The sequence below is a fragment of the Neodiprion lecontei genome, chromosome 1 (assembly GCF_021901455.1).
Source record: "Neodiprion lecontei isolate iyNeoLeco1 chromosome 1, iyNeoLeco1.1, whole genome shotgun sequence".
Taxonomy (NCBI): domain Eukaryota; kingdom Metazoa; phylum Arthropoda; class Insecta; order Hymenoptera; family Diprionidae; genus Neodiprion; species Neodiprion lecontei.
The window spans coordinates 32538320-32550405 of NC_060260.1; the positions used below are offsets into that span (position 1 = coordinate 32538320).

General features: G+C 35.7%; 2 protein-coding genes across 4 annotated transcripts; one reads left to right on the forward strand and one right to left on the reverse strand.

Moving 5' to 3' along the window:
- The first annotated feature begins 719 nt into the window (after nt 1-719).
- Nucleotides 720-6200, forward strand: LOC107218612 (nucleolar MIF4G domain-containing protein 1). 3 transcript variants are annotated; one of them, XR_006903559.1, is made up of 11 exons: nt 720-907; nt 999-1468; nt 1872-2321; nt 2583-2812; nt 3018-3302; nt 3437-3624; nt 4436-4611; nt 4677-5029; nt 5149-5280; nt 5389-5804; nt 5874-6200. XR_006903559.1 is itself a non-coding variant. In XM_015656539.2 (10 exons), the coding sequence occupies exons 2-10, from the start codon at nt 1027-1029 to the stop codon at nt 5677-5679; spliced, it is 2547 nt and encodes an 848-aa protein (XP_015512025.2). In that variant the 5' UTR covers nt 720-907; nt 999-1026; the 3' UTR covers nt 5680-6200. The 3 variants fall into 3 exon arrangements, 2 of the variants coding, with proteins under 2 accessions (XP_015512025.2, XP_046591534.1); XM_015656539.2 differs by having other exon boundaries at nt 5389-6200; XM_046735578.1 differs by lacking the exon at nt 720-907 and having other exon boundaries at nt 1349-1468; nt 1881-2321; nt 5389-6200.
- Nucleotides 6201-6238: 38 nt separating this feature from the next.
- On the reverse strand, nt 6239-11120 carry LOC107218605 (invertebrate-type lysozyme 3). Its single transcript, XM_015656532.2, has 4 exons — nt 10960-11120; nt 6799-6981; nt 6586-6659; nt 6239-6478 (listed from the first exon to the last, which is right to left on the reverse strand). Exons 1-4 carry the CDS (start codon nt 11024-11026, stop codon nt 6344-6346), a joined length of 459 nt encoding a protein of 152 aa, XP_015512018.2. The 5' UTR covers nt 11027-11120; the 3' UTR covers nt 6239-6343.
- Nucleotides 11121-12086: the final 966 nt, after the last annotated feature.

Genomic DNA, 12086 nt, shown 5'->3' on the forward strand with positions numbered 1-12086 from the left:
TAATCACCATCCCAAATTTGATTTGCATCTAAGAACAACAATCTGCATCGCAATGTGTTGAATTCGTATAGACGCAGATACGGATTGTATTTCATCAGAACTTTCTGACGAATCCTAGTGCTTTAAGGTTTTTAATAGATTAATTGGTTGCACTTTTTTGTGAGTAATTAATCACACAAAATCGACGCGCCTTCTTGCACGATGAGTGATAATATGAATTGATAGCACCTCTGCCCGTAAGTTTCGCAAACTGTACATGTGTTGAGCTTTTATCTTTCCAGTCAATTTTATCACCAACAATGAAGTCTAAGTTTAATCGCGCCTTTTGCGCGTTGGTTTAATGCTTTTCAATTCTGAGAGAAAGCGCGACGCATAAAAGCCGCCGGTTTACTACGCGCAGCGTTGACTGAGGAATATCTACTACTCCGTGAGAATATCCTCAGCCAACGCACGCAGTGACAAAAATCGTGGAGTGTCTAGTGAGTGAAGAATCTTATCGTAAGTATTTGTAAAATATTTATGAAATATACAAACATATTTGTTTTACGGATCGTGTTATTTTCTGTATCAATAAACCAATATTTTCACAGTATTTATACGTGCGATTATGATGCCTCTGTTTCAAGCTGCAAATAAGGCACCGAGTAACAAGGATATCCAACAGAGGGCGGTACGATTCACAGTTCGCTGAGGTGATGCGAAATAATCCATAGAGTTGTCAGCTCAGCAATCTTAAGTAATTTTTAGTCCACGGTCAGTCCATGTCTTCATTGGTCGACGTATTTTCTGACAACAAAAGTGAACACGTGCTTTAAATTGCAATAAACTGTTCTATCTTTTGGACTGATCTTGTTACGAACAAAGAGGATATTGGTTAAGATCAGGAATTCCTCAGTATCAATAAAGGGCATGTTTATGCATATTACCTAAATTATTGTCATCAATTTTCGTAGTGCTCCAAATGCAGTACATAAATTTAAACATGTATTTTTTTACAGATTTTGTTTACTGAACAAACTTGTAACGATGGGTATATTTGGTGACTCCAAGGGGAAAAAAAGTAGCAAAAAACAAAGAAAACCTAAGCTAGTTGTGAAAACACGCAAGGAATTACGTAAGGAAAAGAGGCAGCGGAAAAAGCATAACAGGGCTGAATATTACGCAAAGAAGAATCAGTTACCTGGAAAATCAATTTTGAATCCTAATCACGACAAACCATCAGTAAAGTCTACGTTACCTCAAAGCACGAATCAAAATGCTACTCTTGATGTTGCGAAGAAAAAACAGGAACAAGAAAAAAAACAACAGCTGCGACTAGAAAAAGAAATGAAACGAAACAGAAAAATTCATCTGAAAGAAGCTAACATTGCGGAAGATAGGATTATCAAGCAGTTAGAAAAAAATTTGAAACTAAACAAACGGAAGAGCAAATCAGTACCAAAGTCTTTTGCAGCTGATGGTCTTAGTTGTATCCTTTGAAACTGTATGATATCATATGAGCACCTTAAAATATGGTGTCTAAAATTACGATTCACGATACAGTAAACACTAAATCATACTTTCATGACACATATTGTGTAATTGAAATTGCAACACAAAAGCCTATGCACTTGAAGGTTTAATCGATAAAGCTTGATTGAAAAGACTTCCAATGGCAAACGAAATTGTTCATCAATGCAATATTAGCCATAATTTCACCGTTTCTTACACACAAATAGCTAATTAGGTTTCACTCACTAACCGAGATGGAGAGAAATCTAACATTGAAGTTCATAAATGAAAATTTGATTTTTCAATCAAGTTTATTCGATCAGAACAATAACATTTCTTGGCCAAAAATCACCACTGAAATTTCCTCAATAATAATATAGATCTTCTAGAAATGTGTGATGATGAGAACAGAAAACTTGCCGTTGAAACCGAAAAGCAATTGCTAGCTGCAGAGTCAGGTTCAGAATTAGAAGACGATTTCATCATGATCACAGATTCCGCGAACAAAAAACAACAGGAATTGTCTAGGAGTAATGAATCTGACAATGACAAGAGTAATAGCTCAGGTAATTCCGAAGTTGATGAGAATAGTAGTGATGAAGGGGAATCATCTTGTGCAAAGAATATGACTGAACAGCAGACGACTGGCAACAATAAACGAAAAGCTGATTCTGAAAATGCAGTTCCATTTATGCCACGCAAAAAAATGTTAGCCAAAATTAACTCTTCCAATAGTGACACAGAGCCCTCTACGGGTGACAGTGATCCTGACGAGGACGAAATGCTGGCTGATGTGGAATATGAAACGGATTCTGAAAATCGCAATGAAGGTAAATTTGTTAGAGTTGTTTTCTTTAATATGTTGATAGCAACGACGGTCTCTGGGGGCTGAAAGTGAACTTTTCGTTTCGGTGGCGTCGGTCCATGAGACTGGCAGTATTAAGGGCTAGTACGCCGCCTGAATAGAAAGCACAGCAATATCAGGTCAGCTCTTAACATATTAAAAATTGATAGGGTTTTGTTTAAAAATAGTATGCTTAGACCGAATAATATTAGTTTGTCTAGAAGACGTGTCATTTATTGGAATTCAGGTGCTAATGAAGAATCCAATCAGCTTTGGGAAGATATATATGGTAGAACGAGAGATAAGCTAGGAAATATCGTATCAAATACTACTGGTAAATATGTCCCACCTGCGGTAAGAGATAGACTGAAAAATTCCGATTCCTTAAAGGACGAAAAATTGATAAGACTCAAAAAACAAATAAAAGGCTTATTGAATAGATTGGCTGAACACAACATGCATAGTATTGTCTCACAGGTATGCAAACATACTTATAAAACACAAAATCATAACTATTTCAAAGTAAAATATTTCTTCCTATACTACTGTTATTATAACAATCGTACAACTAATTTCGAATAAACATTTAATGCACATTTAAAGCTATTGGAAACACTAATTCATGTACTTCTTAGACATGTATTGTCTGTTGTGCAATATACTACAGCATTCTTATTTTCAGTTGGATGAACTATACATGTCCCACAGTCGTAACAACATGAACGAAATGTTGTTTACTCTGATGAAAGAATCTATCGTTGCTCCAGTGCTGACACCAGATCGCCTTATTACAGAACACATGATGCTCATAGCTATCCTTCATGCAAATATTGGAACGGAAGTTGGTGCGCATTTTCTGTTATCTTTAATCAAAGAGTTTGACGAAATGTTAAAAAGCTCACCTGAAGTTGAAAATAAAGAGCTGGATAATATCATACTCATGATTTCACACCTGTATAATTTTAAGGTATTACAGTTTACATGTTATAATATGTATGTAATACATATGTAATAATCTAACTACTTTCGTAATGCGTAATATCAATGTTCATCCCAAATCATTTGTATTTGATAGCTAACATTTTATCTTTCAACAAATAGGTGTACGACTCTCAACTGTTGTTTCAAGTACTTACAAGACTATCGGAAAAGTTCATGGAAAAGGAAGTTGAATTAATTTTGCATGTTCTGAAAACTGTGGGTTTTGTTATGAGGAAAGATAACCCAACTATGCTGAAGGAGTTTATATTCAAGTTGCAACAAAAAGCTGCAGACACGACTGAGAATAGGTAGACAGTTGAAACTCGTGCAAGTATTATTACGGTCTGAAAGATAAAGATTAATAAAATTACATTCCAGATGTGGTCCCAGGAAATAATTACCAAATGCCACATACAATACCTTAAGGGGGTGCCAAAGTACGAGCAGTAGAAAATTATAGTTACAGCACAAAGTTTTTCAAATAATCTCAAAAATTGACTCCTGTACATCCGTCTGAAATTCGAAAACCAAGAGTTCTAAACGTCAGTATATCCTCTAAGCTTCCACTGTATGGATCTGTTATAAACTGAAATTTGGCTTACTTGAGATTTTTTTGGTGTTTCTTTGACACTTTCGACTTTTTTATCACGTAATCTGATAAAAAAAATCGCAACTAAGCCAAATTTCAGTTTGTGAAAAATCCGTTCCCTGCGCGCTTAAAGGATATATTAACGATTATAAAAAGTCTTGATTTTTATATTTCGGACACTGCGTTCGTCTACGAACGTGGCCACCCTTTTGCAAATCTGTTTCTGCAGAGCTGTACTTGAACGGACCTGCTGGAGTCAATTTTTGAAACGATTTAGAAAATTTTTCTGTGTTTTGAAGCGAAAATCTACAGCTTTCAAATGCGTGTTGAATCACTCTATTCTGTCCATGAGTCTAGTCACAATAGAACATTAAATAAAATGATTATTTTACAGTGCTCTTATATTGGCACGCCCCAAATTAAAACCAAATTTATATTAGTCTAATCCAAGATTTTTGTTTCCAACTTTTTCTACTTCTTATTTTAACCAAGAATTCCATTAATTATTTGTTGAATGATCACTATTGCAGCTCCAGGGTTCAGTTTATGTTGGACATTTTGCTAGCGATTAAAAACAATAATATGTCAAAAATCCCGCAGTACGATCCAACGCATGGTGAACACTTGAAAAAGCTTATGAAGAGTTTAGTAAGGAAAGGAAACTATGTGTCCCAACTAAACATATCACTAGATGATTTATTGAAAGGTATTTTCTTTTGTTTACACTTTTATAGTACAAAATTGCAGCTACAATTATTTACACATTCACAGCTGACCAAAGGGGTAAATGGTGGATAGTCGGATCAGCATGGTCAGGAAACACAGATATTGGAAAACCTATTCAAAAGACTGACACTAACTTAACAACGTTTAGTCAAAAAATATTGGACTTGGCTCGCAAGCAGCGGATGAACACAGACATTAGAAGAAATATTTTCTGTGTTCTAATGACTGCAGAAGATTTCCTTGATGCTTTTGAAAAGCTGCATCATTTAGGATTGAAGAACCAACAAGACAGAGAAGTCATTTATGTAATTCTAGATTGTTGTCTCCAAGAGAAAAAATTCAATCCCTATTATGCTGTGCTGGCACAAAAATTTTGTGACTACGACCGGAAATACCAGGTAAGTTATTTGAAGAAACTATTTGTCACGTTAATCTTTACTTATGCAGTTGAAATATTATGATGATTCAGTTTTTCATTATCATCTGTGTGTCACTGAAATGTAATTAATATTCTTAGATGACGATACAATACACTTTATGGGACAAATTGAAGACTTTGGATAATTATACAAACCATCAACTGACAAATCTCGCCAGATTTTTAACTCATTTATTCATTGAAAAAGGGCTTGCTCTCTCTGCCTTGAAGGTAACAATTGTTCTTGAACTATTATTTGTTACTAGAAGGATATATTGACGAATTTATATTATATGATGTGAGATAATGCAGTATTGTCTAGCTAAATTATATTCACAGGTAATTCAATTTGGGGAGCTGGACAAACCTACCTTAAAACTTGTCAGACAAATCATGCTAGGAATTCTTCTCCACGAAAATACAGATGCCTGTACACAAGTTTTTGAAAGAATATCACTGTCACCGCAGCTACAGAATTTCCGAGAAGGTCTCAGATTATTTATACGCCATTTTCTTTTAAAAAATATAAAGGTTGGAATAATACCAGAGGCCGAAATGGTTAAATTAAAAGAAAGAGCTGAAATTGCTGAAAATACGCTCACAAAACATGGAGTGAAGACAGTATTTTAGAACCTAATTGAGAAGTATATCATTTAATGTACGAAGGAATTTGGTTTACTGCAGCACGCACGGAGGACAGTTACCTGAGTGTATTGGGTCTGGATCTATTCAATGCATGTTCTTTTCCAGCAAGAGTGAGTAAAAAAAAAAGACACTAGTGCCGGCCCAGCAAATTCTTGAACGCAGTAATTTCTGTTAAGTAGGCACTAGGGGGAAATCATACTAAGTGCTGTTCAACGAATTCGCTGTAACGCTCAACCTCAGAAAAACCGAACGCGCGTTGAAATGTGTAAATAAAGAATAAGATGGAAAATAATATAAAATATTTATATGTTCGTTATATCGTTGTTTTGAATTCTCACCCAACCTCACACGAATTCTTGGACATATAATAGGTTGCTAGACGGTTAACACAATAAGAAGCATTGTCGGGGTTAAACTTGGGTAAAAAAAAATTAATTATTCAACGGAAATGAAATCGAATTATCTTGAACTACGACCATCATAAGTATAGCATAAAAATTTACGTATTCGTCGAAAAAATAAATCATTTCTTGAATTAACGAAATTATTTTTATGGTTCGTTTATTAAAAGTTCGTTAATGATGAATAGATTGTGGATTATGATGTCTTCGCTGTTTACAAATGTGCGATAGTTATACTGTTATAATATCTATCCATAAGTACGGAGACATGAGTTGAAAGCATTTTCGTATTTAGTATCCAGGCCTCCGTGACAACCGTATGCGCCTAAGCGATGAATGCGGGCGAAATCCTTGCAGTCAATCACTTTATCTCCATTGCAATCCTACGATTGAAAAAAAAATCAATAGTTACTTTGAGTCATAGTGGAAATACGAATCCCAGCGTCTACACTAAAAATAAAACAATCATTATTTACTTTGAATAACATACCTTTGCGAATTTTTGCATGTAGCCTTGAATAATAGCACCTGCGCAGAATGCGTCGTTGGCACATCGGGGATAAGCTAGAATGAATAAAAAAATATTTATACTTTAACCGTTACAAGCTGTCACACTTTTTCAATAAAATTGATTTGTAAGATCAGTTGCTTCTGTAAAAAGGAGGCATTGCTCATCGGGTAAATTATTGTACAATGAACCCACCTCCAGCATTAGTGCTGGGTTCTCCGTTGAGAGTCGGTTTGCCGGCGTCTGACCAAAATGCCCAGGTGATACGGAACGGTCCGCAGACGTCGCCGTCACATGCCAAAGTTTGATTACATCCGGAGGAGGCCTCGCAGATGCAGCCTAAGCATATATTGTCGAGTTGGATCGGCGCCTGTTGACCTGAGTTACAAAAAAAAGCCAAGGTCATCGAAGAGCCACGATTAATTACGGTTTAGCTCGTACAATGAGCTGTCGGTGGTTCTGAGTTTCATCCATTGTCAGTGTGCAAATTATAATATTGAATCCTGTAATTAAACTATTTTTATTGATCAGGCGTTGAAAGTAAAGCGACTCTTATTATTTATTGAATCGATTCGAAACTAAATACAAGATAGACATCACGGGTGTTTCACTGATCTGCGAAACTTGATGTCATTGAACTTGAGTTCTTTCAACATCTGCTGACCTCGGAGCGACGCGCCGTTTCTTGGAAATAAATATGAATATATGTATGTATCTTCTCACAAACCGGATTCACCTCATATCAAGCACTCCGGTCAATGAATAACAAAAGTTCTGCACAGGTAACGTGTATAGTATCGTATCTGGGAAGTTGCAGGATATCTATAGCCTATTTCTATATAGGAATAGATTTTCACGTATCTTTCTGCAATACGTACGTATATGTACTGCAATAGTAAGGGTCTACGAATGCTAGTGAACTAGGAATAACTTGCAGTAAGGGAATTAGTCTGCGACCGTGTATATGTATAAATACCATAATGCAAATGGGTGTAATTATTTTCTTGAATTTATTGATATAACGTTAAACGGGACTGCATTCACGATGCGACGTATGAATAATTCCGCGATTGTGGAAGAACATAAATCTGTTGTGAAATCTGGTTGAAAAAATAAGCCACTTAATCTGACACTGTCGAAGGTGGACAGGAAAATAAGATTACATCTTGGCTGCTCCGGAGAACGTTGCGGCTACATTGCATCCATCAAATACTTTTAGTGTACATGATGATAATACAGAAAATTATTCGACGCGATGAAAACAGTCACGAACACTATGATACAAGCTTCGAGTTTCAATGTCGCAATATTTTTACCACCAATGACATTTGTAACTTATTTATTGTGAAGTGACCACGGACGATGCAACGGTACGAAAACAGCTTCGACGTGTCTCCTTATAAGAAATCGTCGCGTCGAAAAATCTTATGCGACAGACGTGAACAAATACGATACCCAATTCCAAAAAACTCTTGATGATTACTACAGTTATCCTTATTTCCGATTCTTCTTCATTAACTGCTTGATGACATTCCTGAATTCAAAAAATACACTAAAAAGGACACCTCAGAATACCAGCAATAGTTCAATTTTAGTTTTGAATGCGTGATTTTGAAAACGTAGGTACGTTTATACATGAGTGAGTTCTCGAACGCCGTGCCGTGAATACAAATCTTAGTCGCTTAGACTGCCCGGAATACAAAAGGACCTATCGTGATCTAATGCAACGTTTTTTTTTTTTTTTTATGTGCATCCGTTTGTCAGAGTCGCATATACGCAAAACGGCAAGGATTGGAACAAGACGTGCAATTATACTTGTAATAATGATACTTGGTACGTACGTTAAACTTCACCATTATCTTGAATCAATTTGCATTCAAACAACCAAGAGGCTAGAGTAGTGCATCTGCATTAGTATAAAATACAGTTTACAAATTATCGTCCATAGGTATATTATTATGAATGAATTGATGGCCGATAATTATGAAACGCTAATGTTCTGAACACGTATATCTCGAGAACGTGAGCATCGAGTCCGAATCAGACAACGGTAGACTTGAATAATAAGGTCTTTTCGTGTATTTTTTTATTTCAGGAAACATGCTCCTAGCTTTGTTGTACACGGACCTCTCATATATCGCCCTGAATTGCTTTACCATACATGCGACGATGGAATGAGGTGTTGAAGGTTATAACGATCATTATTATGAATCAATTTTATAATACAATATATCCATGACATCATCCGTGCGACAAAGTGTTTTACGTATGCTACTCGTACTACAAATTCGATGATTAATAGTCTGTGTCTCGGTATCGCAATTGATTATTCATTAACTAAGGCTCTTGCAATTTTTCTCAATGGTGACCTACTGCATTTGTACACAAGCCTGTGGTTTTACACGGAAAGTTCATTCGTCCGCCTTTCTTGTCATGTGACTAATGGGGTCCAGCTTCGACTACTCTGCAATTATATCAATTGGCGGTACAACTTTGTGTGCGAATATTGTTAGAACGATTTACAAGCTCGTATCAACCTCTCAATCGGATATCGTTATGTTACAGTCATTTCTTTAACGCGCGGAAAGCTTTTCAATATACATCAGGTACACAAGTAGAGTGTCGTCGAGTCTTTCGTAACAAAGAGGAATTAGATAGGTCTTGATGTTTGTCTTCGAACTTAATTCTCATCGGGCTGAATTTTGGGAACTGATAAATTTAATTGCTGGGAATTCCTGAACTGCTCTCTCACATTTGGAATTCAAAATGAGATGGATCAAAGTATAATCCATATCCGTCTAGCAGGTTGCACAGAAGTAATCAACGTGCAATAATACTTGTAGGCATAAATTAATGATAAGATCATTGAAACGTGTTGGCAGGATCCGATTCATTTACATATAATAGCGGGGTTATTCCTGAAACATCCGTTGGGTTTTCATCTCTGAATCATTCGTAACGGATTCATGGATCCGGAAAGATCGCAACGTTGGATGGCGCGATACCCTTGGAGACCAGGATGTTTCGTGACGAGCCTCAATTCGCATGTGGGCGCACGCATAGAACCGCATTTGGCGGATCGTTCACATATACTCAATGACAAGTTAACGTGCCTTAACATACATACGTGTGTTGAAGTGTGGGCGGCCTTTGTAAAGATATTTGATGGTCGTGAGATTGAATAAAAACTTTATGGAGAACCGGTAAGATACTGGACGACTCGACTATGAATGGGACTCCGGAATCTTCTCGTAATTTCGACGTAATTATAAAATAGAGATAGAAAATGCCAAGATTTATAAGAAGGATTTACGAGTTTTCTTCGCCACTGAAAATGATTAGACTGAAAATATTTGAGATACTTGTAATTTTTCCGCGCGAACATTGCAAAACCAAATATCCCAAAATTAGATAAATTCACCCAATAATCGTCATGAAAAAGAATTTGTTCATAATCTGAGCGGAAAAACTGAATTCACATAAAGACATGCTAAGAAATTCAAAATGCTTTCGTCAACAATTGGGTATGGCTGATGTATTGAAAACAAATCTACGTCATTGAAAGGAGATACTTTATGTGCCTTTTGAAACCCAGCCCATATTTACTTTAGGGTAATTCCTACGATATTTGGAGAAACCGTCATTAGCTAAATTTCTTTAGTGTCAAGTAGTAACAACTTTTGAAGGTTCAGAGAAAATGTGAGCGAATAGTTCAGAGGAATTCTGAGCCAGATTTGCAGCAGAAAAATAATGATAATTTTATTATGATATATTTTGGAAATCAATGTTTCCCTACAGCGATTTAAAGAGGTTCCCAATGAATACTTTTCATTGACCAATTCTTTCATCTCTGAATGGCAGATTTTTCAGTTACACTTATTATAAAATCTAAGTTTTACCTACGGCAACACATATGAATTATACTATAAAACAAAGTACATGGAGCTAAGTTTGGTTTATGTATAAAGATGATGATCGTAGGGTGAAGAACTCACGGAAAATTTATTTCTTTATCAGATAAGTATAAGCAGTAAACAGATAAATTGTATACTGAATATTTTTCTGATAATTCGACCAATCCGGTCGTATAATATTAAAATCACGCCTTTATCCTTTTTCTCGAAAGTGTAGTGTAGGCCACGACTTTACGGTTTCATGGAAATATTTTTGCCAGCATGCGTAACACCGGAGTTATAGGGAAGTTACATACTATCGTGTGAATATATAAAAGGTGTAATTTTGGATAAAGACGTATGAACATTGAACGAAATGAATAATACACGTGATCGGGATAATAACGCTAAACATTATGCATAATGCGTACAATGGACTTGATAAACAAAACGACAAACTCACCGTATACAAATGTAAGGAGCATGCAAGATGCTGCAGTAGCCAGAAACACGAAATTCACGGCCATCATCTTATTATATTATTACTAATAAATTATAGTAATAATAACGATCAATTATCACAGATTTATCCGCTCACGGACTCGTCGAACACTGTGCACAGGCTGAAGGTACTTCGGCTTTTATACCTATATGTGTCAATGTCACGGCGTCGTTGGAGGTGGGGAAACCAAAGAACACGCATACTCAATATGTTGCTCACACTGATTTCGGAATTTAGTTTATAAGTATTGAAATTTTACGCGTTTACGAACTTTTATACGAGGTTCGACGAATTTCACGAATTTCACGAATTTCACAGGTATGACAGGTAGATAAGCTTGCGTGATTGCAATCAGCAATTTAAAATTCGTAATAAACTGAATAATTATATTTTTCGATTCCGATGATCATAATGATTATTTATCCGAGTATTTGTTACCACTGCAATTTCCGCGTAAATGTACATAATGCACATCCGTGTCAGATTGATTTGTATTCTAATCTAATACAAATGCAAGTAAATTATCATACGATCCGTTTACTGCCCGTGATAATGCCAAACGAGACTACGGTAATTACAGGTAACTCGTCAAATCTCGGTACTTAATCTAAAACTATAAGAATTGGAAATCTTAGAAAAACCTAGAATGATCGGAAACGTGAGTTGTCAGGTAAATACTAATAATGTGATCAAATCTTTGCACTATTCATGTTGTACGCGCTTAGGATTATAATTAGAAGCAAATGAAATTTTACATTAACAAAGGAATCATTCATACGAGTTCACTGATTATATTTGACGACGGCGTCAAAATACCTGTATTACAAAAGAAAAATACTCTCTTATGTGTAGTCGAGGACAGGACGATAAACAGGCAACATTATATATCGGCAAATTTTTGGTTAATAATATATTATACAAAAGTTCCTAAGCACACAACAAATGAAAGGTGAATCAATATATATATATTATATACACCTATCCATCTATCTATATGATCTAAGCCGTATACGCACATAATATAAATATTAAGAAGCCAATTTAAAAATATGTCAATGTCTGAGATGTGTTAGGAAAAGGTACAATCT